This window comes from Carettochelys insculpta, chromosome 2, assembly GCF_033958435.1.
Source record: "Carettochelys insculpta isolate YL-2023 chromosome 2, ASM3395843v1, whole genome shotgun sequence".
Taxonomy (NCBI): domain Eukaryota; kingdom Metazoa; phylum Chordata; order Testudines; family Carettochelyidae; genus Carettochelys; species Carettochelys insculpta.
This window is the reverse complement of record NC_134138.1, coordinates 80,719,908-80,747,567: the sequence shown is the minus strand read 5'-3', so window position 1 is coordinate 80,747,567 and position 27,660 is coordinate 80,719,908. Positions and strand designations below refer to the sequence as shown.

The 27,660-nt window shown below is 42.8% G+C and overlaps 1 protein-coding gene across 2 annotated transcripts in view; it reads left to right on the top strand.

The window, feature by feature from the left end:
* SPIDR (scaffold protein involved in DNA repair) overlaps nt 1-27,660 on the top strand; it is a 353,174-nt gene that overhangs the window by 123,774 nt on the left and 201,740 nt on the right. For both annotated transcript variants that reach the window (XM_074987198.1, XM_074987197.1), the window contains 2 exons: nt 3,005-3,105; nt 14,798-15,017. In XM_074987198.1, the coding sequence (XP_074843299.1) occupies nt 3,005-3,105; nt 14,798-15,017 (321 nt within the window). The remainder of the gene's footprint in view (nt 1-3,004; nt 3,106-14,797; nt 15,018-27,660) is intronic.

Here is a 27,660-nt window from a genome sequence, read left to right as displayed (position 1 = left end):
TATTTAGTAACATTCTTCTTCAAGTGATTGCTCATGTCCCTTCAACACAGGCGTGAGTGTTCTTCACATGGACCAGTGCCAGAAGATTTTCCCTTAGCAGTACCCGTAGGGGAGCTGGACAGTCCCCCCCCCGGGGTGGTGCGCACATACCACTTTATAGGGTGCCTCCATCCCCCTCTGCCCTCAGTTCTTTCTTGTCACCAGTGACCGCTTCAGACTTACTCGTCTCGGCGTTAGCTGCTGTGCATTTTCCAAGTTGCACTGTGTTTTCCCTGTGAATAGTTTCTATTTATTATTTTGCTGTTCTGAATTGTTAGTCTAGGTCCCACAGGGACTTAGTGTCACACTGGGGCACGCTCCGTTCCCCAAGCTTCAAGTTGTGTTGCAGTTGCAATTGGCTCATGTCAGTGAGTGACCCCTCTCCATGGCTATTTGTGGTGCTTAGGAAAGGCGCACACAAATGGTCAGCGCCGCATTTTTAAATCTTTCAAGCCTGGCTCAAAAAAGGAGAGGGACATTCATCTAAAGGCTTTCCTGATAGAATCTGCTTTAGCTCCAGTGCACAAACACTTGCACTTGACACCAGAGCATTGGTACTCAATGCCTTGCTGGTGCTCTTGGCCTCCCAGCGCTGTTCCCTGGCTCTGCACAAGCCCAAGAGGGGCAGGGGCAAATTTCCATAGCTTAAGAAGGATTTAGGCCTACGATTTCAATGCCAGTGAACTTTCTCCTGCTGTGGTGCAACAGACATCTTGGACCCCTTCGGAGCATGGCTCCCCCTCTTGCTCAACAGCTCCTGTTGCTGCTGATATTGGAAACCTTGCTGGAAGCCCAGGACTTATTGTTGATGCTGCTGCCACCCACCCCTGTAGTCACAGGACCGCACCAAAAAGGAAAGCTGACCGTGGCACCACCCACTCTCCCAAGAGGCATTGTTCTCTCTTGGGAGAAATGTCTAAGGCCTCAACTCTTCACAGACAGAGCCACAGAGCCTGCAGTCCATCCCAATCCCTAGTGAGACCTAAGACCACAGAAGATGTACACACAGGTACAGATCTCCTGAGGTATGTGTCTCCCAGTGTGGACGGTATGCTCAGGACCAGTACTCTCCATGGTCAGAGCACCATTCAGTGGACAGATCCCTGACGTGGGATAGTTTACCATCCCAGAACCATTCCCTGGCTCCTGACCATGCAGTGTGTGTTTTCAGGAGGTCTGGGGTTGGCAGTTCTGCTCTGCTTTGTGGCACCACTCTTCAGCTGATCAACACCAAGGCCACAGCTGATCTGAAGCCTGCTACAAGCCAGCCAGCCATAGGCACCCACCCCGTAGGTCCCTGAGTAGCTGATGCTCAATGTTCTTCTGCATCCTGGATGCTGGTGTTAGTGGCCAGTGAGTGCTACTGCACTAATAGTAGCCCTTGTTTATGGTCCCTCAGCACCACATGGTACATCAGGTTGGCCCCAGATCAAGTTTCGGTGCCTGCGTCTCAAGCACTTCATTTAATGCCTCGAGTACTGCAGACAGGCTCCCAGATTGCTCAGTGGACATGGACCTGGCTGTTCGAGTGGTGCCTTTGGAACCCACAAGGGTTTACCATGCAGTCCAGTGTTCTCTCTAACTTTTTGCGTCCATTGTTATGTGCAGCAACTGTGTACAGATGTGCACCACCAATAGAAAAATACCTTGTCAGCTGTGGGCAATTTGTGGGCGCTCTGCCAATTAGTTGGGTGACACCTCCATCTCTCCTGAGTGGCCGCCCCAGTGCTCAGATTATGGGGAACAATGATGCTGTCCTGGGTACTGTGCTTGGTAGCTGGTATGTCGATGGCCCCATCAGTCACCTACACTGAAAGCTCTCTGGTATCCCAGGCTTCAAAAGATCACACCCCACAGATAGAATAGGAGGCACTTCTTCAAGAAGTCCAGCAGTTGCTCTGAATTGGGGCAGTGGAAGAAGTTCTGTGTTGCTACCAGAACGAAGGATTTTCCTCCCGCAACCTTTTAATCCCCAAAGCCAGAGGAAAGCTGTGACCCATTCTGGACCTGTGCAGTCTAGACTGCTACCTTGTTAAGCTCAAGTTGTTTATGGTTTATGTGGCCTCCATCTTCCCTTCCCTGGATCTGAGAGACTGGTATACTACCCTCAATCTCAAGGACACATATTTCCATATTGTGATTTGGAGTTTTCCTGCATAAATGATATGTTCAGATTATTTTATTCTCAAATGGATAAATATGAAAAAAATGCCTAATTTAGAGGTGAAGAAAAATGCCCAAATAGTCCCAAAAAAGTCTAAAGGCAGCTTTATACGTGCTAGTCTGTGTGTTTTCAAGTAAAAAAATGACCCCTTTGGGTCCGTATCAAAGGTATATGAATTACTTTGAAATTGCCTTAAATGTGTGTGTTTCAGATACCACTCTTTTCACCTCAAGAATGTTGAATTAATTTCAGTGTGAAATTTGTTTTCAGGCCACTGAAATGCACAGTTGAGACAGTTTGTGAAATAAAGCATAGGATAAAGGCTAGGTAAAAGAATATTTTTGCAATCACTTGTTGCCAACTTTGAAAAAGTGTCTGTAAAGTGACTCCCATGTAAGAGTTATGGACAAGGTTACATCTTGGGTGGGGTGTTTCTGTTGACAAATGTGGCCTTTTCAAATTTTCCTAATTTGTGTTTTTCTTCAATTTTTTTTTTAAAGTGGAACTGTAGAGGGAAGTTGGAAACACTTCCTTAAATTCTCATTGGTGGGGTACTGAGTAACTTGAAATTTTGAATACCAGGATAATGAAGACGTGTGTCTTGTTTATTGTACTAAGCTCACATTTTAGTGGGATTGTAGCCCAGTATGAATTCTCTGAGCAAATCTATAGCGTAATTTTACATGATGTCTCTGTCTCTGAGGGTCGCAGAATAAATATTTCATTCGTCCTATGGTTTGTCACTTGGCAGAACCGAATGCTAATTCTTGGCTTAATTGAACATTCCTTTATTCTCTTCAGAGGAGGACTAGCAGAGAGGTTAAATCGGCTGCAGAACAGAGAGAGATCTGCCATTAATTTTTGGAAACATAAATGTGCTTCAGAGTATAACACTTCTTCAGGTAAGAACCATACTTGTAGGCATGTTATGGGAAAGTGCATATTTGTTGCTATCATACCTATTCATTAGAAAAATACTTTACTTTGTCACGCATATAGTAATATGGTGCATGTTTATATTCCATGTAGCTGTGGCTCTGAGTTGCAGCATGTGGACCATTGATACTCTGCAGACCTGAAGCTCTTGTCTAGCAGTAATGTCTCTGCCACTCAAGTTGAAAAGGTGAAAAATTTCTATCTAGGGGCTCAAATATTAGGAAACTAAGGTTGCTCCGGAAATTTTAATTTGTTGTTCTTGCATGCATCTGGTCTGCAATTATGATCACATGCCACTTGCACTCTTCAGAGAATATAGCTGCCAGACTCTGAGTGCTTATAAACAGTGATTTTTTTCCACAGGCTCATACTATTGGCTGAGTTTGGAGAAATTTTCCCAGTGACAACAAAGGACACATTTCTTACATCAAGGCGACCTCACTACGTCTGCCTTGCAAAAGGTGGAAGCACTAGAGCTTCTCAAGAAAGTGGCTGTAATTATTTTGATTTGTTTTGGTACATGGGCTGGGCAATGTGTATGTCGCCAATCTAATCTGGTTTTCAAAATAGCTGATTTTATTGTTGCTGGGTTTTTTTTCAGCCAAGATCAGACTCCCACTATGTAAAATTTGAGCCGGCATGGTTAAAGTTTTGCTGTGGCTGTTGGCAATCTTATGCAACTGCCTGTAATTGAAGTGTGATGTTGTTGTTGTGCTGCTAACTGTAACACTTTTTTTGGCTTTCATCTTGTTGGGATTCAAACTCAGAACCTTGGTAAACAAAGTGCCAGCTCTGGACAAGGCTTTAGGCATTTGCTAAGGACTGACAAATTTGTAGCAGGAAACCAAATCAGCTCATCCATTTGTTAGTTTTGTTCAAAATAGGTATTACTATTATAAGAGTGTATTTAGTGTTCAGACTCCATGAAATGCTTGTAAATTGCTTCACACATTAATCTCACTTGTAATGTCTATGTTCCATGCTATAAAGTTTTGTTTCATGACAGTAAACATTCCTGCTCTGAACTTATGAACTCAGACAGGAAGAGTCAGTCCCCCTACGCATGCAGGAGGATTATCAGAAACTAAGGACATTGTAGGACAAAAGCTTTGTTGACTGCCCCACCCACCCATGGAAAAGTATGTGTAGAAGGCCTTCTGCCATCCACTTGAATGATAGAAGAGGGCAACAAAAGTAGCTACCATGAAGATATTTCATTTCATTGCTGTTTGGAATCTTATAAGAGTGGGAGCTGAAAAAAACAAAAATCTCCATGATTGACCTGAATTAAGCCCTAAAATCATTTAGAGTTGACAGATTAGTACATTTCTGGCCTTTTGACTCAGATGGCAATGCATTTGCGTATACAGGTTGAACCTAGTCTGGCACACTCTCATCCTTCAGCATCTGATTTTTGGCATGATTTTAGTCAGTTGGATGACCACTTATCATGGGTGTAGCCAAGATTCCTATTGTCTCATAAAGTTTGTTTGTAGCCATCAGCCCTGCCTCTCAGTGTTCTGTGCTGTTATGTAGCTGTAATTTACCCCTAAATGTCTTCTAAGGACCCAGTAAGCAGTGGAAGTGTTGGTGATGCTGCTAGACAATATTGACCTGTGGTCTGGCAAATTTTTCATTCGGCACTGGTCATGTCCTGAGGGTGCCGGACTAGAGAGAGTCAACCTGTATGTGCTTTCCTGCTTTAACCTGTACATACCTCCTATTTCTGTTTCCTGGTTAAAAAATCTTTAGTTAGATTATTACAGGATTGGCAACAGACATTATACCATAGATCTTGTACCAAAGACTGTGGGAAGTGGTTGGTCTCTTGGGAGTGGGAGCAGCTGAATATTTTATGATTTTAAGACCAGCTTGTTATGTGTCTAGATACACTAGAGTCCGAAGGGGGCTGCCTGTGACTTCATGATAAAACTAGTACAGTGATATAGGATTTCATATTTGTTACTGGGATGTGTAATCTGAGTACAGAACATACCACTACTTTGGGCATCTGCCCTGCTTTTGACGGTCTGCCTTGAGGCTGGCATGCTTGGCTGTGAACTGCTCCATGCAGCAGTCTTCTGGGATTTCTTTGCTCTGATAGTAACAGAGAGGGAGCCGTGCTAGTCTATACACTATCAAAACAAAAAAGCAGTTCAGTAGCACTTTAAAGACAAACAAAATAATGTATTAGGTGATGAGCTTTCGTGGGACAGACCCACTTCTTCAGACCATAGCCAGACCAGAACAGACTCAATATTTAAGGCACAGAGAGCCAAAAACAGTAATCGAGGTTGACAAATCAGAAAAAATATTATCAAGGTGAGCAAATCAGAGAGTAGAGGGGCAGAAGGTGGGGCAGGGAAGTCAAGAATTAGAATAAGCCGAGTATGCAAAAGAGCCATTCTCATGTTCTTCTTCAACTAGCATCATATACGCCATCATGTGCCAACAGTGCCCAGATGCTTTGTATATTGGACAGACTTCAAACTCTCTCAGACAAAGAATTGTCTGGGCACAAAACAGACATAAAAACACTCCTGATCCACAAACCGGTTAGTCAGCATTTTAATAGAGTGGGTCATTCTGTTAATAACCTGAAGGTTTGTGTCTTACTGAAGAGGAATTTTCACAACAGATTGGAAAGAGAGGCTGCTGAACTCTCTTTTATATTCAAATTCGACACATTAACATGTGATTTGAACCGGGGTGGGAATTTTTTAGGTCATTATAGGGGCTCTTTTGCATACTTGGCTTAATCTAATTCTTGACTTCCCTGCCCCACCTTCTGCCCCTCTACTCTCTGATTTGCTCACCTTGATAATATTTTTCTGATTTGTCAACCTCGATTACTACTTTTGGTTCTCTGTGCCTTAAATATTGAGTCTGGTCTGGTATGGCTATGATCTGAAGAAGTGGGTCTGTCCCAGGAAAGCTCATCACCTAATAAATTATTTTGTTAGTTTTTAAAGTGCTACTGGACTGCCTTTTTGTTTTGCTCTGATAGTATTTCTAAAATTCAGAATTGTTTCTGACTTTCATGCAGTTCTTGTCTCTGCTTCTGTTGCTAAAGGTAGACTCAAAGGAGATGAGGGCTACATCTGCACTTACCAGGGAAGATTGAATGCTTAGGTTCGATCTTCCCAGGTGTTGTTTCTTGCATTTAGGGAACGGCGCGTTGTGGGGTCAATGTCAACCCCTTATTTCCTTGCAAGCTGCAAGGATTAAGGACCATTGATAGGAGGAACGTGCCTGTCAACATTCTGGAGTGTTTTAGGGAGGGTCTGGCTGACCCTATCATGATATTTCATGTTGCAAAAAAATGAAGCTTTTATTTTGCTGTTATCTTTCATACTGCATCAACCTCTGTGTTATCCAATGAAACCTTTGTTTTTGGCATTGGTTTTTAAATTTTTTTCTTTTGCTCTGCTGACCTTTTTCTTTCTGTTGAGAGCCTAAGGCTACGGTTACACTACAGTGATCTGTCGACAGAAGTCACTGTCAGAAAAGATTTCCAGACAAAACTTTTCTCGATGGAGTGTGGCTACACACAAAAGCTGATCAGAAAAGTGGTGGGATTGTCCAGCTGCTCTGTCGACAAAACAGGCACCTAGAAGCACAGCAGACAGAGCTGCCCATTGTCCTGGACACCCTGTCTGTTGAGAGAAGGGCCCACAGAACCTGTTGACAAAAGGTGCTCTTCCATATCTGGGAAAGGAAGAAGGTTTTCTGTGGAAGTACCAAGTTTTTTTTGGATTCCACCAGTTTTGTTGCTGCTTCAGAAGACATTGGCAGCTTTGAAGCATGTTTGCTTTCTTTCACACTATGAACTGAGAGGTTTCTCAGGAAGGGTGTTGCTTTTATGTAAATCAGATTTCATAGCGGCTTGGAATGTCTGAGAGATTCCTGGGCTCTGCTGTAATAGGGCCTACACCTTATTCTGTAAAGAGAATTATCTCCATTTAGCATCTCTGATGTACTCCATAGTTGAACCTTCTTCTGGAGGAGGCTACCTGTATTACGTCTGATTACTGTAGATGGCTGTTGGTCTTTTGTAGGTCATTTAAAGCATGGGAGAAGGGAACTGGAGGAGTAAGTAGAGGGGGACATCTGTTGAACTCCTCAGTGCCCTACCATACGGATGTGAAAGTCAATTGTAAAAAATGTAAAGAGAGGTTGTTGTATACAAAGCTTCCCTGAGTTCTTGGTTGATAATTCCATTTGAGTCAGAGAGCAAGCGAGAGCAAAGCTAGGATAACCCACTTGCCCTGCCAATAAAAGAGGTAATCAGAGAGAAGCAATGAAGTCCCTCCAACATTTCTCTACACTAGATTTGATGGGCTCTTAGCCCTCACATATAATAGAGTCTGTTTTCTTTTTCACCAACACAGTATCAGTGTTTGTGTGTGGAATACACAAAGGCAATCTAGTGACTGGGGGGAGGGCAAAACCCACCCCTCTAACAATTTAACATATTTTCTTTAGATCTTGGTGGGTAGGACAGGTAGATCTCGGGGACCTGATGTCATTGAGTACAAGATTCTGTGAGGTCATTTAGACACTTATTTTTCCTCTTCATTCAGCTCCGTATCTTGCAGACTGGAAATGTCACTGGAGCGAGGAGGCGTCTTTAACAGCTGAACTTTGTACTGACTAGGCCTGCCTGTTACAGAGAGAGCATCTGCTGTTTATAAGAGGCTTGCATGATGTCCAAGGCAATAGCTATTCTGTGCTTGATGATGTTTTGAAGAATCTTCCCTTTATAGTAGGGGATACGTATGGTCGTAGGGGCCAAATGAGATTGTGTGCTATAGATTTTAAAAATGAAAACAGTGAACCTTTGCACAGTACAGTATACATTTTAATTGCCTGAAGGCTGTTTTTATTTTCTTTTTTTTTGCAGGCATTACAGGAGGCATAATACATTCCTATATTGCATATTTAGCTTTCTAATACAATAAAAGGACTAGATATAAATGTTTATGCAAACTCTGTGGGTTTGAGACAGAGGCCAGGCATAAGAAGGGCCTATGGATAGGTGTTTTGGGGTTGTGGGAAACCTCCAGTTGCATGGGTTCATTAATGAAAAACTACTTTACCCCAGTTATCATCAAAACTTCTTTGCATGGGCAGTTCTTGGGGAGTGGGGGACAGGAATTCAATAAGACACAAGAACAGAAAAATCAGTGGAGGGGCAGGGTTGCAAAAGTCCTTAACATGAGGATAAGAGGCATAAATGTTATGCACTGGAAAGGGTAGTGCAATTTTGAAGGGACTGCACGTTGACATAGTTGTGGCACTATGTCAGTCGGCACTAGTGAACTTGTAGTCCGTGCTATCGGGCCATGCAGATAGCTTTGTGCACCACACTGGTCCATATTAGAATTTACACCATAGCTGGGGTGCAGTAATGAGCCGTGTAGACAAGCTCTGAAAGTATGAAAATCTGTAAAAGTTTCAGCCTCATTTGCTAATTCATTCTATGTTTGCCTAGATTTCTTTCACTTAATAGCTGTTTAAAAGTTAATACAATAGTTTGTAATTTTAGGCCTGTGGAGGAAGGGTAAAGAGCCAAATTTCTGTTTGTATCCTCTTTTGCCAACCAAATGCCTGAACTTGTTCAGTGTTGAATACAAAACCAAATGTAAATTTGCTCCTTCTTAGAGTTGCTGGTCCCTAATACCTATGTGTACTTGTGCGGGTACATCTTTGTGGCCGCTGCCAGAGCATTTTGAAAGCAGTGTCTGTTGGCCCATGCAAGTGCCCTAGCTTCCAGCCAACATGATAAAGGGCAGGGCAGACTGACCACCTCTCTATTTCTGACTCACTGCCTCATAGTCAGAACCTCCAAAGTCCAAAACTTCAACTTCCTGCTTACCTGTAACATATGTTTTGATATCTGTATCTTGCTCTGCTATCAGCTGTCTGATCTCTCCCCTGCCCCCTACCCCACTTACCTTATGGGGTAAGAGCTCATTCCATAAGAGCACAAGCAATATCTATGGCATTGCTTCAAGAGGTGTCTCTTCTTGATATTTGTAAGGCACCTACGTGGCGCTCAGTCCACATGTTTTCTAGACACTATGCCTTGATACAGGATTCCTCTGCTGATGCACCTTTTGGAGCAGTAGCCCTTTGTTTGTCTCTGTCATATGTGATCATGGACCTGCCTTGGAATATACATCCGGGACCAGCACAAGAAGAAAAAGAGAAAGCTACTTTTAGTAACGAGGTCCTCTAAGATATGTGGCCCTCATCTGTATTTCACTATGTGCCCTCCTTCTCCTCTGCTTTAGCTCTTACCTGTTTCATGGTGAAAAAAGAACCAGAAAGGCAGTCAATCTGCCTCATCTTTTATCTCCTCAGTTGAAGGCATGAGTTGAACCAGGGCATGTGTGTGGAGCAGTGGACATTGCTTTGAGAATTCTACTGGTGTATGTAACCCCAGAGTGGACTAGGGATAGGAACCAAACATTTAAAAAAATTCTTATTTCTCTTGGGTAAATAACTTTCTCTTTTTTTGCTTGCCTTTTTTTTTCTTCAAACAAGTATTTTTGCATTGTGTTTGGCCTTCCTATGCAGCAGGGCCCACAGACTTGCTGGGCCTCTGGGCAAGGTGGGGTAGGGGCCTGCTCCACATTCCTGGAAGGAGCAGGGCCTTGGGCAGAAGGTGTGGGGCTGACGGCAGCTTTGCCCAGTGTGTGCTGTGGGCCCCTCTGAGTTGGGGCAGAAAGAGGCGGGGAGAGGGTAAAACAGGACAGGGAGTGGGGGCTAGGGGACATCATGGGGGAGCAGTACATCAGATGATATTAGAAGTGAGTCCCCCCATTCAGGAGAGTGACAGAACATGCTGGGGGGTGGGGCATGTGTAGTGGGAGGTTAGGATGCCCCCCGACAGGTAACATGCAGTGGAGAAAGTGCAGTGGCCTTGGGTTGAGTGTAGGGGAGGGGTAGGCCAAAGGGAACGTAAGACCTAACCTTGAGATTGTGACTCCACCATTTGTGTATAAGGTGTTCTCAGGGGAAGGGACACAACAGGATGGTAAGAGGCAGAGCAGAACATAGGCTGGGGTTTGGGGCTTGGAGGAAAGAGTGAAGTTTGTGGCCTGGCTTGGGATGGAGTGTGGGTTGAGTGTCCTCCAGGAAATTGGGAAGTTGGTGCCTATGGTAGCCCTGATTTCTTGTGAAGTTTTTTTTTTTTTTTTCCTCTTGTTGTTTTATATGCATGGTTGGCTAGTTCCCTACGTTCCGCATCACTGAGAGCGGAAATGTAATTCTGCCTTGGCAGTGGGATAAAGTAGCGTGAGGTCTTCAGCCAGTTGAGTAGAATTTCCATAGATTATCCAAAGTAGGAAGGAAAACACTCAAGCCTCCAAGCTGGAAGCTGCGGAAATTACAAATGTCCAGTATACCTCCTCACCCATACACACACCCGCTATGCGCAAGCATACTCTTTTAATTATTTAATTAATTTAAAAATCTAAGAGCCAAACAAATTAAACATTAAAGATGCATTCTGTACTTTCCCATTTTAACTTTGTAAGCAATGCAGCCTGTTTCTCCTGGTATTTGAGAGAGCATTCTATCAACTGCAGTAAGAACACAAGTTATGTAATCAGATTTAATTATTTGTAAGCACATACATAAATAAATGGGTTGTTTCTCTCTATACTTGGTATTTTTGCCACATGCAAGACTTAATTGTGATTGTGAAGCAGCTAATAATACGTTTACTTTTGTGACAAAATGTTCTTCTCTGAACATTATTAAATTGTATCAGTGTTCAGACTGCGGAACAACTAGAGAAAATAGTGGAGATGGGGTTTCCCTTGGCTTTTCTAAAGTTTCATATAAAGTTAAGAATACATTTAAGAACATTTTGGTATTTCAAATCTTACTCATTTTCATGTATATTACTAAAAACAAAGCCCAGTGTCTTTCACCATGTCACATCATCATCCTGTCCTACAGCAATTTGCTCAAGTAGTATTACTGTACTGCTGGATCAACTGAGCTAATTATAGTCTCTAGTCAAAATGGCAAAACTTCATTTATCGGAGCTAGATATTTCAAATACTAGATGACCTCATTAGTTTTTTTTAATTTAAAAATTATTATAATTGTTTTGTGCATTTGAAATTAATTTGAGTGACACAGATGTTTTTTAGAATACACAAATAACAAAACTGCGGGATAGATCTAGAAAAAAATATTTAATTATTTTAAAAGCAGGGAATTTTTGTGGCTGGAAAAATTGGTTTATGAATGCCAGATTATGTGGATTCAAAGAAGTAACCAAGTTAGTCTGTAGCTTCACAAGAACAAAAACAAAAACAAAAACAAGAAGTAATGTAATACCTTAAAAAATAATACATTTATTTATTAGCTAATGAGCTTTCCTGGGTAAAATCCACTTTTTCAGATTTAGAGTTAGTCAAGCACTACAACAAGTATTCAGGTATAAAGTGTGAATATTCTCACCTTGGCTCTTCAGAGCTTGAATATTACAAAGTTTGTTTTTAGGCCCAGACTTTGGCTTCATAGGTTTATTAGAAGCTTGGTCATAAACAGAACTCAATTTTTTTAGATAACTCTTGAGGTTAGATTGTCACTTAATAATGTATCTTGAGAGGAGGAGGAGGAGAAAGAAGTATAATAGTAATAATAGTAGTAAAATCCAGTCCTTTAATAGCACTTTTTATCTGTAGATCTCAAAATGCTTTACAGAAGAGGAAAAAGAGGCAGTAAATGCTGAAGTTGCTTGCCCATAACATCCACAGGCCAAAGCTGAGCTGGGGACAGAACTTGGGTCTCCTTGGTAGAAATGATGGGAAATTCTGGCAGAATGTTTGCCATCAGAAAATGTCAGTTTGCTGAAAGCAAAATGTTTCAAAGAAATGTGCTCCTTTTGGTAAAAATATTTTCTGAAATGGAAGATGAAACAAAGTCTTTTGGTGAGAGAGAAGAGTTCCACGTCAAGTTTTTTTGACATTTTTACATACCTGTAAACTGGGTAGGTGTTAGTACTTCTGGAAAAGATCTGGGAGCTATAGTGGTAACACAAATGGAATATGAATCATCAATATAATGCAGCTGCAGAGAGAGACTAATGATTCTAGGGTGTGTTAACAGGAGTGTTGTATGTAATACACACAGGGTTTCCAACAGACTCTACCATGCCCTGGGCAAGATGTGAGGTGAGGGGTCAGCTCTGGGGCTCCAGAAGGGGTGGAACCTTGGGCAGAAGGGGTGGGCCTGGGGGCTAGCTTTTCCCAGCCAGCCTTTCAGCACCTCTCAGTGCACACCATGTGGGGCTCCCGGGGCAGCTGTAAGGCCATGGGGCTCCAGCCACTCCTGTTGCTGCTACAGAGGCTGGAAGCACCAGGCCCCAGGGCAGCTGTCCCCTTTGTTGCCCCCTGTCAGTGGGCTTGAGTACAGTAAACCCCTGCTTGGCATGATTTCGACATACACGTCAATCATATTAACTCAAATGTTGAAATCCCAGGCTCCAGCCACCACGTACCCCAGCTGGAACACATGGGGGAAGCAGGTGGCTGGAGCATGGAGGGGCATGACTTCTCTTTGGCTTCCTCCAGCTGGGGAAGCCAAAAGGATGCCATGGGGCTGTTCCTTTCAGTGCTCTGCCACCAGCTCCAGCGCTTGAAGCTGGTGGCGGAGCGCTGAAAGGAGCAGCCCCGCAGCTTCCTCAAACTGGGGGAAACCAGGGGGAAGCCGCTGCTGGAGGCAGGGGGAAAGCCCCTCAGCCCCAGGGAGCCAGGAGCCAGGTGCTGCTGTACCTGGCTCCTGGGAGCCTGGATGATGAGGGAGCGGGGAGAAGAGAGGCAAGGGGAAGCCTCTCAACCCCCGGAGAGCTGGGAGCCAGGCACAGCAATGCCTGGTAAGTTTCCCAGCTCCCTGCTTCTTGCAGGAGCTGGGAAACTAACCAGGCGCTGCTGCACCTGGCTCCCAGCTCCTTGGGGCTGATTGGGAGCCTGAAAAGTGACCAGGTGCTGCTGCGCCTGACTTTAGGCTCCCAGGAGCTCGGTGGAGGAGGGAGGGTTCCCCCTCCCCTGATTTACGTGAAATTTGAATTATGTGGGTGTTGTGAGGAACACAACCCCTGTGTAACTCAGGGTTTTACTGTACACAGAAATACTCCTGCTCTGCTTGGCCACTGGTGAGATCCATCTTGACACAGCACTTCAGAGAGGATTTGGACAAATTTGAAAGGGTCCAGGGGATAGAAACAAAAAAGTATTAAAACGTTTAGAAAACTCGACTGATGAGGAAAATTTGGGGAAGAAAAACCCTAGGCATGCTTAATCTTGAGAGAAGAAGACTAAAGGATGATTGATAGCAGTTTTCCAGTGTTATAAGGGCTGTTGTCAAGAGTCTGGTGATTGTTCTTCATCTCCAGTGAAATTAGGACAAGAAGTAATGGGCTTAGCTGGCAGCAATGGAAATTTAGGTTAGCTATTAGGATAACTTTCTAACTATAAGGTATTTAAGCTATGGAATATGTGGTGTCCTGGAGTGCCCATCTTTGGAAGCATTGAAGAAGTTGGACAAACACCATTCTGGAATGGTCTATGTTTCATTTGTTCTGCCATAATACGGGGAGCTGGACATGATGACTAGCCCTAAATTTTGATGATTCTCTGACTGTGAAATTAAAAAAAAAACAAATAGAAACAAAAAGTCGAAATCAGAACAAAATGTTGCAGTTTTCCCGAAACAAGAAAAATTGGTGCGTTATTCCTTTTGTTTTCTGTTTTATCCAGTGTCACAGCCAGTCAACTGCACAGTGACATTCCCCTGAATATGTTAGCAGTAATACTGTATGTTGTCAGCAGCTTCATGGGTCTTAAACAGGCACTCCCATGGGGCAAGAGTTGTGCAGCTAAGGAAAGTATCTGCCTGGTGGGGCTTTTGAGGTGGTGCACATTCTCTGTGGACGCATAAGACCCTGAGCACTGATGCTGCAGGGGACTCTACAGCGCCTCTTTACTTTACAGTGAAAGACTATGGGAGGGGGCAGAAAGTGTCGAAGGGGTTCTCCCCTTCACAAGGTCTAGTGTCCTTGTGTATGGGCTATGCAGAAGGCCCAAATGCTAGTAAGGGCTGTGGGCAATATTAGTGGGAGGAGACTGGGTGCACAACAACTGTATGCCTAGGTGCCCTATTGCAGGGGAATAGTCCTATACCCTGCCAAATTCTTCTTTATTCTGACTGCTCAGACAAGACTGTACTTGGTATAAAAACGTCAAAAGAAGCGAGGAATTGAAAATTTTGACAACATTAAAAGAGTGTTCGGTAAAATTGAAGGGGTGGTATGTCGACAGCTTCAAAAATAGTCACTTTTGCTTTGCCGCTTTAAAACATGGTATTTGGAACTGTAATCTGTATGTGAAATAGAGAAACGGTCGTGCTTTGTTCGGTTCATGACATCTATACAGAATGTTTTGTGACCAGGTGATTTGTAACATGGAAGGTTATATTATTTCACTTTGTTTGTTTAACATGTCCAGACTGCTGCATGAAAAGAAATGAGCAGGGTCTGGGAATGGGATGTAATGCTATATGCCACTACTCTGGTCTGTAGAACACATCTTCCTTGACCTTTTTATTTCATTTTTTGTCACTTTGTTTACTTTCCAGGAGGCAAATCTGATGTATTGATTGTGAAGATCTTAGAGGTCCATGAGGAGTGCACTATGCAAGTTGCTCTCTGCCAGCAGTTGGGACAGCTGTCTGCTGGCAGCTCCTCCAATCGAGTTGTCATTGGTACTGAGCCCAGATTGAAAGTCCTCTTTACAAAGGAAACAGCAGCTCGCCTCAAGGGACACCCACAGGATATTGTCCATATCTATCCTCCCTGGTTAGTACAATACATTGGTTGCACCAGCTGTAGTGTTAAAAGATAAGGTATTTTTATCAGACCATTTATCTCGTTATTGCAGAAGAAGCTGCAGAGAATCAGGCCCTGTGTCTTTGGTGGCTTGTGAGAATTTCTGGCACGCATGTTAATGCAATACTAGTTCACGTTATACAAAAATGTAATACCTGCTTGTGCTGCTGTGGTTTATTTTGTTTTTCATTTAATGGTTTTCATTTATGGAATTCATGAAAGTTATGAAGAACATCTTACAACAGTCAGGCCAATCAAATACCTTTTCTCGTGATAAAGTGAGTAAGGAAAACTCTTCTGTTGTCTTTAGTTTGGGTATATCCGTGTTGGTGGAAAAGTCTATTCTAACTGCAGTACTCAGCAGATACTCCATGAAAAGATAATGAGACTGAAAAATGTAAAATAAATTACCCATTACTTATCAGTAAGACCACTACAGTGAAAGGCTGGTTGTCATTTTCACTGCTAACTCTTCCACTTCACGAAATAATCTGTAACACACACTGTTAACTTTCTCTGGAATTTTTCAGACTATAACTTTGGCTGAATTGTTTCACTTTGCTGGACTGAGGGCAGCAAAAGGAGACTATATTTTTAGAGTGAAAGATGCATGGTAGCATATACGCGTATGGTTGGGTTGTGATACCAGTCAGCCGTTTGGAGCCTTTTTAGAGTAAGACTGTTGCTCCTCTCCCAACCTCCCCAGGTGTGCAAACTGAAAAATAGAGAACTTTTTTCCCTAATATTTTTCTCATAGTCATTTTAGGTATTACACCAAACAGCCTAACTCTGCCTGGACAAGCTCCTCCTGGTTTATTTACCTGAAATCTGACTGTTGACTTGTCCTGAACAGACTGCAAAACCAGAATTTATCTAATTTGTAGGATGGCTTAGTCCTGAGACCAAAGGAGACTTTTTGTCAGTTCTGGTCTTAGTCCAAAAACTTTTGCATGTTCAGAGTACTAGATGTAGATGGTATTTTGGAGGGGGACACTAGACACTATTTGTTTGCTGATGGAGGCAATGGAGCGTGTAGGGGAGAGCATTTTAGTATAACGTGGCAAGAAGAGTGATCCCAGAGTGTTTCCCCAACTTGGGTTTCATAGTTATATTAAGTTCAGATATAAGTTTGCACGGGCAAATACAGTTCTAACTTTTTCCCTGTTCAAGTGGGCACACTCTTTGTTAGACAAGAGGAAGGCATTTTGCCCATGTCACTTTTCCAGATGCGGAGGCTTTTTCCTTTTTTCTTGGTTTTTTTAATGCTATCACAAAATACCTCAGCCTGCTTGATAATGATAAAGTAGCAGCTTGGACTTTCTCTGTTAATGAAACACGAGAACAGTGTGTTCCCACCTTTAATGCTGTCTACCAGGAAAAGAACTCTATTTATTTCCATTCTCTTGTTCCTCACAAACTTTTTTAAAAAAGTTATAAAAAAAGGAAAGGAAGACATACCTTCTGCAAAACTTAAGTTCCTCTACGTGCTCCACTGATAAAGGCAAGCTCTCTGAATCAGAGAGGTTTGTTAGTCAGACAAGGATCAACAGAGATTGTTTTCCTACAGAGCTCTTTGATATAATGTGTCCTTTTGAAAAATTATCAATATAATAGACATTCAACCAGACAAAGAGGAGGAGAAGAAATCAACAGGCAAATCCCCACTATCAAAAAGGAGTGAGCCACAGTCTTTACATTCTTCCTTTGAAGATGTTATAATAGCAGACTAGAAGACCCTTGATAAGGGAAGGAAGCTCAGCCAGCAGATAAAATCCTACAAAAGTTCCAAAGCTAGCGTGATGACTATTTCTAAAGTAGATATGGCAATAGCCTTAAAGCCAAAGATATGATCTTGCTGTCTGTAGGTGATTACTTTCTCAAGATCATGCAGTTAGGAACATTGAAGCTACTCTAAGGAGAAACTGAAGCAGCTGCAGCCCTCTGAAAAACATTTTTATCCCCAACATATTTTGTTAAAAACAGCTTGTCTGCCCTATTTCAAAGACTTAAAAAGAAACCAGTCCTTAAAATCAGAATGATTTTTTCCCCCATGTATTCTCAGGTGTGGTCAAGTCTACAAAGTTAAATCACTGTAAGCCACCCTTATGTCAGCCTAGTTGTGTACGTATCTATGCCTACATTTGTCTTCTACTGATATATGCTCTCCATTATGCCAACGAAGTAATGCTAAATCACCAAGCAGCGCTGAGCGTTGATCTAAGTATTGAGTTTGACCTTGCAAATGTAAATGCCATGTTATCTATGTTGACACTAACAGACCTCCAGGACTTGTCCAAAAATGCCTAAAACTGACCACTCTGGTCACAGTTGTGAACACCGATGTCCAGAAGTTACACGAACTGGAAGACTGTTAAAAGCCATGCAAAATTTTGAAATGTCTTTTCTTGTTTGGCAAGCATACCTAGCAGCTCTCCACAGTTACGTGTAACTGATCAGCTGACCACACTGGCTACACAGTCCAGACATGCATCAGATTGCAGTAGAGTGGAGACTCTGGATCTCCTGGGCCTGTGAGGAGAAAAGGCTGCCCAAGCACAGCTGAGGGCTAGCCATAGAAATGTGGGCATACACAAGCAAATTGCATAGGCTGTGCAGGAGAAAGGGCATGATGGGGATCAGCAGCAGTGATGTGTGAAAGCAATTGAACTGTGATGGGGGCGGGGGGTACCAGGAGGCCAGGGAGGTACCTACAACTGATCAATAGATCCGTGGCTCAGCATTGGCTTTTACTAAGCACACTTGGCAGAGACCTCACTACTTGCACACCACCATGAATACCTCTGAGGAGCCTGAGTCACAGGTCCTGAAAAGTGAAGCCAAATAGCTAGGACCCTTTTCAAATTCCAGTAGAGTACAATCACTCCTGGCAACTGAGAATGGGTGAGCCTGGTGCAGGCAATAGAGCCTTGGGTAAGTGTGTTTATTTCCCATAACAGTCATGGGACCCTGAAAACAGCAGGACACAGCTATCAACTTTTCATTTATTTTCTCATACTGGAAGAGGCAGCTGTAGAACAAAGAGAGGTAGTGGTCATTATCTGCTTTTCATTCCCCTTTACAGTTAGGTGGGGGAACCATGTGGAAGTTGACTTGTATTCTTCTGAGAGAGCTCAGTGAAACCTTCATGGGGGTACTCTGCAATCCTCTCTCAAAGGTTTCTGAGAGTGGCAACCTTATTCCTTTGTATGGAGTAGGATGCTTTCCAAATGCCAGTCAGTGATCACTTTGGCAGGTACCATGGCAGTATACCGGCAAGCAGCATATGGGCCCAGGCAGCTCTGGGACATCAGCTGAAGTTGTGCTTCTTGGGTCTTTGATACCATCAGGGAGTGAGAGATCAACTAATATCACTACTGCCTGTAGAAAACAGTGGCAATATTCAGTGTTATTGCTCTGTATGTACTCATACTTTTACACACCTGAGCATTTCCCTTACCCAGGGCAGGCCATATGCACCAGGGCTGGTCCTGTGAGTGATGCCATTCACAAGCATGCTGAAGCAGAACGGTCAGTAAACATATCTTATTTACAACTTTCGGGGAGCAATGGAAGGGAGCATTGAATCATAACAGTATGTTTTATCTGTAGCTGCTTTTCTTGCAGCCTTGGAGGGTTTGCCATTCGCGTCTGTGGAATGCCTGAACCAGTTAAGCAGGAGAAAGAAGGGGGCTTGGAATGACATTTTCTGTGAAAATCCTGCAAGCCAGTGCTGCATAAGATGATGAACAGAGGGCCTGAAGGATGAATATTTCAAACTTTATGGAGGACAGAGTAGACAGGAGAGAGGCCCAGGAGTCAGAGAGGAAGGTACATCAGGACATAATGCGGCTTCTGCAGCAGCAAACTCAGAAGCGGTAGACTCTTGGTGGATCTACAGATTAAGTAATCCTGAGCTCATCTCCGTTGTGGTCATAGAGAACTGCAGTATGGCATCTCTTTACAGCCTCTGGTCAACATTTCACATGACATCAAGGACTGCATTCCCACCCTTTCACTTCACACAAAGGGATGTCAAAGGGAACCGCTTGACATACATTGATCTAGGAAAGCCATGGTTGATGTTTAGCTAAAATGCACACGTTGGTGTACCTTTTAGAAGGCTTCATTGTTAGCAGGGTCATTGTCCTTGGTGATTTTTTTTTTTAATCGTCACTGTGTGATGATTGGATGATTTGCGCATATGGCTGTGCTTTAGCCAGCCAGAATGCTGGCTTGTGAAAGTGTCAGTGAGGTAATGAATGTAGCAAGTAAATAAGTGATTCTGCAATTGTTAGTGGAGTAAAAAGTACAACATTTAACTTATATTTCTCATTAAAATGTGGTATCATGGTACTGTGCAAATGTTATTCACTCTTGCATATACAGTACAGTCTAAATCTGTTGAGAGATAAAACACATTTCCATAAGAATGAAAACTTCTTTTCTAATAATGCTGCAGAGAAGATGTTCTAAATCTTAAAATTTAATAATGTGTACCGTTTTATTAAAAAGAAAAACTCTGTACTCAAAACTTTCCAGCACGTACAAGTGAGGAAATTCCAAGCATTCTGAAGTGACAGATACTGTTAGTGGGTAGTTGTCCGCTGACGTCAAAATGGAGAATGGCAAACAGCTTTGTTCATGTCATATAAAAATTCAAAGTCTTGGATGAACTCTGTGTTAGCAACAGAGCTATCAGTGATATACGGGCGGCTTCACATGCATTCCCACGTGCATTTAATTCAATTCTACATTCCAGATTTTATTTAATGAGTGACTGATGGAGCCAAGACCTGGCACTGAAGAAAATACCATAGTCTTTTTATCCAGTCACAAAGGAAAAATGAGATGAACAAATGCAGAATAATACAGGATTATTACAGTGTTGTGACTTTTATTCCTCCATTAATTATTCTGAATAACACATTTGGGATGCGTAAAATGATACTTACTTTGTAAAAAGGGTTTGTGCCAAAATTGCTGCAGTAGTTTAACCATTAAAAAGCCAGTTTCAATTATAGCATGAAGAATTATCAAGAGGCAACTTGTCATTTTATTTATATTTTGGGAGAAAAGTTCTTTCCTTTAGTAAGTTGCATTATTTGAACGAGATTGCTATATCATATTTTTGCATTTCTTCAGATTCACTGTGGAGAGAAAAATTTAGAATTGTTGATGGAGAGTTGAAGTAGTGTGGTGCTGTAAGTTAAAGTGTACATTTGTGCATGCAGTGTGGCCTGCAGTTATTCGTGCTCCTGGACTGTTCAGACTCTTCATATAACTGAGGAGTATTTAAATTAGTATAGTGTATGCTCCTTTGTGCAGTTCTGTACTGGCAAAGTGAGGGATTAAATCAGGATTTCCCAATTTCTGTTCCAGACAAAGGCATGTTTTTTGGATCCCTCCCTCAGAATTTTTCATTTTAATTAAAAGGAGGCAAAATTTAATAACTGTAGCCATAACATAACAAATCATCCAAAAAAAAATCAGAAAGTGAACTTGATGGACTCTGTTGTCCAAAATAAATCATCATTAATCTCCTTTTCCTGATGTCTTTAATATCGCAGGAAAATATGGACTTCTGCTCCTAATTTGAAGAGTCTACTCATTGCATTGGAGACAATTTTTTATTCCAAAAGGTTGAAAAAGCTACCGGGGGAAAGCTATTCTAGATTTGATTTTAACAAATAGGAAGGAATTGGTAGAGAACTTGAAAGTGAAAGGCAGCTTGAGTGAAAGTGATCATGAAATCATAGAGTTCACAATTCTAAGGAAGGTAAGAAGGGAAAACAGCAAAATAGAGATAATAGATTTCAAGAGGGCAGATTTTGGTAAACTCAGAGAGCTGGTAGGTAAGGTCCCATGGGAAGCAAAACTGAGGGGAAAAACAGCTGAGGAGAGTTGTCAGTTTTTCAAAGGGACATTATTAAGGGCCCAAAAGCAAGCTATCCCGCTGTGTAGGAAAGATAGAAAATATGGGAAAAGACCACCTTGGTTTAACCAGGAGATCTTGCATGATCTCAAAATAAAAAAGGAATCGTATAAAAAATGGAAACGAGCACAAATGACAAAGGATGAATATAGACAACAGAAGAATGCAGGGGCAAGATTAGAAGGGCTAAGGCACAAAATGAGCTCATACTCGCTACAGGCATAAAGGGAAACAAGAAGGCTTTTTATAAATATATTAGAAACAAGAGGAAGGCCAGAGACAGGGTAGGGCCATTGCTCAGTGAGGAGGGAGAAACAGTAGCAGGGAACTTGGAAATGGCAGAGATGCTTAGCAACTTCTTTGTTTTAGTCTTCACTGAAAAGTCCAATGAAGGAATGCCCAACATAGTGAATGCCAGTAGGAAAGGGGTAGGGTTAGAAATTGAAATAAAAAAAGTACAATTTAAAAATCACTTAGAAAAATTAGATGTCTACAAGACACCAGGGCCTGATTAAATGCATCCTAGAATACTCAAGGGGCTGATAGAGGAGATATCTGAGCCTTTATTTATCATCTTTGGAAAATCATAGGAGACAGCAGAGATTCCAGAAGACTTGAAAAGGGCAAATATAGTGTCCATCTATAAAAAGGGGAATAAGAATAACCCAGGAAAATACAGGCCAGTCAGCTTAACTTCAGTGCCAGGAAAGATAATGGAGCAGGTAATTAAAGAAATCATCTGCAAGCACTTGGAAGGTGGTAAGGTGATAGGGAACAGCCAGCATGGATTTGTAAAGAACAAATCATGTCAAACCAATCTGACAGCTTTCTTTGATAGGATAATGAGCCTTGTGGATAGGGGAGAAGCAGTAGATGTGGTATACCTAGACTTTCATAAAGCATTTGATACGGTCTTACATGATATTCTTATAAAAAACTAGGCAAATACAATTTAGATGAGGCTACTATAAGGTGGGTGCATAACTGGCTGGGTAACCTACTCAGAGAGTAGTCCTTAATGGTTCTCAATCCTGCTGGAAAAGTATAACAAGTGGGGTTCTGCAGGGGTCTGTTTTAGGACCGGTTCTGTTCAATATCTTCATCAATGGTTTAGATATTGGCATAGAAAGTACACTTACTAAGTTTGCAGATGATACCAAGTTGGGAGGGGTTGCAGCTGCTTTGGAGGTTAGGGTCATAATTCAAAATGACCTGGATAAATTGGAGAAATGGTCTGAGGTTAACAGGATGAAGTTTAATAAGGACAAATGCAAAATGCTCCACTTGGGAAGGAACAGTCAGTTTTACACATACAGAATGGGGAGAGACTGTCTAGGAATGAGTACAGCAGAAAGGGATCTAGGGGTTATAGTGGACCACAAACTAAATATGAGTCAACAGTGTGATGCTGTTGCAAACAAAGCAAACATGATTCTGAGATGCACTAACAGGTGTGTTGTGAACAAGACACGAGAAGTCATTCTTCTGCTCTACTCTGTGCTGGTTAGGCCTCAGCTGGAGTATTGTGTCCAGTTCTGGGCACCGCAGTTCAAGAAAGATGTGGAGAAGTTAGAGAGGGTCCAGAAAAGAGCGACAAGAATGATTAAAGGTCTAGAGAATGTGACCTATGAAAAAAGGTTGAAAGAATTGGGCTTGTTTAGTTTGGAAAAGAAAAGATTGATGGGAGACATGATAGCAGTTTTCAGGCATCTAAATGGGCGTCATAAAGAGGAGGGAGAAAACTTGTCCTTCTTGGCATCTGAGGATAGAACAAGAGGCAATGGACTTAAAATGCAGCAAGGGAGGTTTAGGTTGGACATTAGGAAAAAGTTCCTAACTGTCAGGGTGGTCAAACAGTGGACTAAATTACCAAGGGAGTTTGTGGAATCTCCATCGCTGGACATATTTAAAAACAGGTTAGATAGATGTCTATCAGGGATGGTTTAGACAGTACTTGGTCCTGCCATGAGGGCAGGGGGCTGGACTCGATGGCCTCTCGAGGTCCCTTTCAGTCCTAGTATTCTATGATTGATTCTACTGCTAGCTTTTTGTAAACTGTGACACAGTTTTTAAGGCATTTTTAGGAAGAAGGGGATAGTGGTATATAAGGCATTGAAATTGTGAGACATTGGGTGGACTGTTAGGCGTATGTTGGACCAGGCACATACTCTTACCAGCCGTAGACTTGGCACCATCCATTCAGATGGCTATGTGTGATTGATAGTAAAGGTGGAATTCTTTGCCAGCTTCCTGAAATATCTTGAATAAACATTCTCCAGTTGGTCTGTCCTGGCACAGCCTTACAAATGAACAAGTCTTTTTCAATAGAATAATAGAACAAATTTCAATAGAACTTTCAGCTTTCAATAGAACAAGTAATAGCCATAAGCCAGGGGTCAGCAACATTTCTGAGGTGGCGTGCTGATGGTACGTTTTAAAGTCTCTAATAGTCCTACTTACAACAGCTTCATTAATAAATAAGTTAAGATGCAGAACTTTACAGTTTAGGTGGTGGTTGGTAGCATTACGTGGTCTTTTGTTAATCCACAGGCAGCATGGCTTAGAGCAAGTTCTTGGGTGCAGGTGGAGGTAGGGTGGGGCCAAGCTCTCACTTTGCGTGCCCATGAAAATTGGCTCCTGTGCCATGGGTTGCTGACTCCTGACATGAATACTAAAAGGGATTAGAAGTACTGGTTGAATCATAAAACTGAGTTGTGAAGTAGTCATGTTGGCTAAATTTTGAAGGCAGTTGGCCTTGTAATTCCTCAGCCATGTCACTAATGTGGCATGGAAGATTTTTTTATAAAAAGATATTTTTTACAGTTTTAATCTAAGCTCTACAATATCTTAAATCATATTTTTTCAAGGCTTCAAGTTTTGTCGTCTTATAAGAGAAAAACAAAAACAAAACAAAAAATACCCTACCTCTTAGGTTTATCTGTCCATAATAGATGTTTGTTTATATGGGTTTCAATGAGTTTGAACAGCCAAATCTTCAGAATGTATTGTGGAACACCAGTCACTGTAAAGCAGCAGGCTATATGTGTTGTAGCTTTTTGTTTTCATTTGTCTTCCTGAACTGTCATCAGAAGAAGTTCTACTGTCCTCCTCATGAGTGAATGTGGCTTACTGCATTGCTTCTCAGAGTCAGCTGAGCTCAGTCTTGAATAAATGACACATGCAATGAGGCTCTAAGAGTCTCCGCAAGGTCCTCAGGCCTTAGTGATTATAGCAGATGCTTCTGGTAATCTCACTGTGTTGTTGTCATGAATAATGTTATAATAGGATTTGTGCTATTGTTATGGAAGTTAAGTATAAGAACATCTTCATGGGCACAGGTTTAATATACCACCACACTGCGTTGAGCATCACAGGTTACAAAAATAGGTGATGTTAAAGGCATACGCTTTTACTGGGCTTACATTATATTATTTGTTTTAATTATAGAGAATTAAAATTTTGTAAAATGTTATATTTTTCTATTATCTCTGGGGCAACGCCTCACCTGCACATATCTTCTCCTTTGTAAGCTTTGGGGGAGATTAAAATTTACAGTTTGCAGCACTTTTCATTAGACTCCTGTTAATAATGGTGATGTTTGTAATAGTAATGACCAAGGAAAAGTCAAGAATGGAGTCCTATTATGCCTGGCACAGAGTAACAGTCTGTTCCTGACTCAAAGACCTTGCAGCGATCTAAATAAATGATAAAGAGGGTGGAAGAAGGGATATAACATATGGGCCGTGTCTACACTAGCCAAAAACTTTGAAATGGACATGCAAATGGCCATTTCAAAGTTTACTAATGAAGCTCTGAAATACATATTCAGCGCCTCATTAGCATGCGGGCGGCTGTGGCACTTCAAAATTGACGCAGCTCGCCACTGTGCGGCTCGTCCAGACGGGGCTCCTTTTCGAAAGGACCCCGGGCAGTTCGAAGTGCCCTCATAGGAATAAGGGGACTTTGAAGTATCCGGGGTCCTTTCGAAAAGGAGCCCTGTCTGGACGGGCCGCGTGGCAGCGAGCTGTGTCAATTTCGAAGTGCCGTGGCCGCCCGCATGCTAATGAGGCGCTGAATATGTATTTCAGCACTTCATTAGTAAACTGCGAAATGGCCATTTGCATGGCCATTTCAAAGTTTTTGGCTAGTGTAGACGTAGCCATGCAGAGTGATTAATACAATGGCAGGAAATGTTAAGTTAATTGTATAGGAGAGTGGTGAAGGACTGGAATGCATTTCCTAGAGAGGTGGTGGAATCTCCATCCCTGGAGGTCTTTAGGTCCCGGCTTGGCAAAGTCCTGACTCGGATGATTTAGTTAGGGTTGATCCTGCTTTAGGCTGGGGGCTGGACTCGACCTCCTGAGGTTCCTTCCAGAAATCTCTTTCTTCTGTAACTGAATTCTCAACTGGCCATCCACTGAGTGTCGTGTCCCCCCCCACCCCCGACGATTGCATCTGATCCTTGAAAATAACACAGGGACCCTGAAAAGCTTGATGAAGGAGTTGACAGAAAAGTTTTTGGAAAAAGAGAGCTGCTGAGGGGAGGGTCTTTGGCTTTCTGGTGCACTATAAGTCTTCTGTGCACAGGCTGTATTCTCAACTGGCTGTCCCCTGACTGTCCCACCACCCGTGATTGCTTCTGATCGCTGACATAACACCTCCACAGATTGTATTCTCAACTGGCCCTCCACCCACTCTTCCCTGCGTGGAAGGGTGCAAAGTTAAAAGGAAGAGAATTGAAAATGCTAGAAAAAAAGATTTTTGTCTTCCCTCTTCACTACACAGACATTGACAACCGGGGGATGGCAGTGAAATATCATACACTGAACTTATCATGGAGACAGAAATCTCAACTGGCCCTCCAGCCTGTGTTTTTGGGGAGTCAAAGCATGAAGAAAAATAGGAACTGTTAGGAAAAAGATTTTATAACAGAAATATCAGAGCAGCAGGTGTCTGCAATGGACAGCTAGTCCCTGAAAATATTTTTGGCGGGAGCGGGCTGTGTGTGGTCTGCAGCTGCAGAGCTGGTTGAAATGTTGAAGTAGTTGAAGCAGTCTCCCCAGTATCTTAGCTGCTGGGGGAGACTGCCCCCGAGAGGCAGCAAGTCCCTGAGTATCTTAGCCGCCTGGGGAGACTTCCACCCAGCAGTAGAAAGGCCCCGAAAATATTTTTGGTGGGGGGCCAGTTGAAGTAGTCCCACCTGAATGTCTTAGCTGCTGGGGAAGACTTCCCCCCAGCGGCAGCAAGCCCCTGAAAAATCTTTCCTGCTCTTGGATCCCTAACCCCGCGCAAGCCAAGACATGGTGCTGCCTGGCAGCATTGTCAACACCGAAAGGCGGGTGCATCCTTTTATTGGGTTGGGGGCTACAAACGTGATGTAGCTAAGTGCAGGAAAGACCCCGACTGCGTGGTGCCTGTGAGGTAGGGAAGGGGGTTTTGTGCACAAATGTAAACCTTTGAGGAGGAGTTTCTTGGCCTCTTATGCAAGCACAACCCCCACAACATCCTTGCTGCCATATGGTATGGTGAGGCAGGGGCTGGCACCAGGCAGCACAGAAAAAAGTTCCAAGTGCAGAAACAGAGCCACAAACTCCCTGCAGGGGCTATTTGTAATGTGTAGATGCGTGCACAGCGCTAACAGCAAAGAAGGACAGACATTTCTCAGGCTCACATACAAATATGAGTCCACAGCCAAAGGCTTCCTGCTCCCGCTTTGAAATTAACTGTCTTGCTGTTACCTAAATCCTGTGCACCTGGAGAGCAGTGGCCAGAGCCGAGCACTGAAAGGGTATTGTGGGTTACGTACAGGACACCTCTGGAGGCTAATAATTTGATTTTAAGACATGGCACATCCATACTGGTCTTTAATCGAACTTTTGAATTCAAGCTTGGTGCTACACCCAGCAGGTACCAATGGTATTGTGATATTGATATTAGTACCCCCTAAATGGAGATAGTGGTGTTAGCAGTGAGGACAGTCATGTGGTAATATCAAGCTAACTGCCCTAAATTTGAGTTTATCTCATAGTGAAGACACAGCTTTAGAAGACAAGTGTGAGTGAAGCTGAGGAGGAGAAACTGGAGGGGAGGGCATAAGAGGACAGTCAAAACTCTAGAGTTTTCTGAATGTCCATGGGTCCCTGCTTTGGCTATTTCTGCAACTGCTCCTGTGGTTTGTGACTGATTCCTCTCTGCAGATTTTCCTCAAAGTCATAAGTAGAGAAAGAGGTACTATCTGGGTTTTAGTTTTGTAAAGTGTCTGCGGGGGCGGAGGGTGGGATACTAGGTCTCTTCAGTCTCTAACTTTTATGTTCTGGGAATCGTACTGTTTTATTGTTCTGAGTTAGCAAATCCTTCTTCTTCAGACTGGGGTTTTGAAAAACTGAATCATGTAAACCACTGACCCAAAGAAAAATCAGTGTGGGGCCACATAGAAGTGAGAACCAAAAAAAACCCCACTCCTTTTCTGGGCCCATGGTGGGACCAAAAATGCAGTGGGAGAGGGGAGAGAGTCAAGATTCATTGTGTGGGAGGGGACTGCCAAGGAGCAGGTGTGTGGTCAGGGTGGGGTTCAGGGGTAGGAGTGGGAAGTAAGGTGCATAAGTGGTCTGGGGGCAGTGATGCCGGGGGTCATGAGTGGCTGGTGGTGGGGGTTCTGGGTGGGAGGGTGCAGGAACAGGC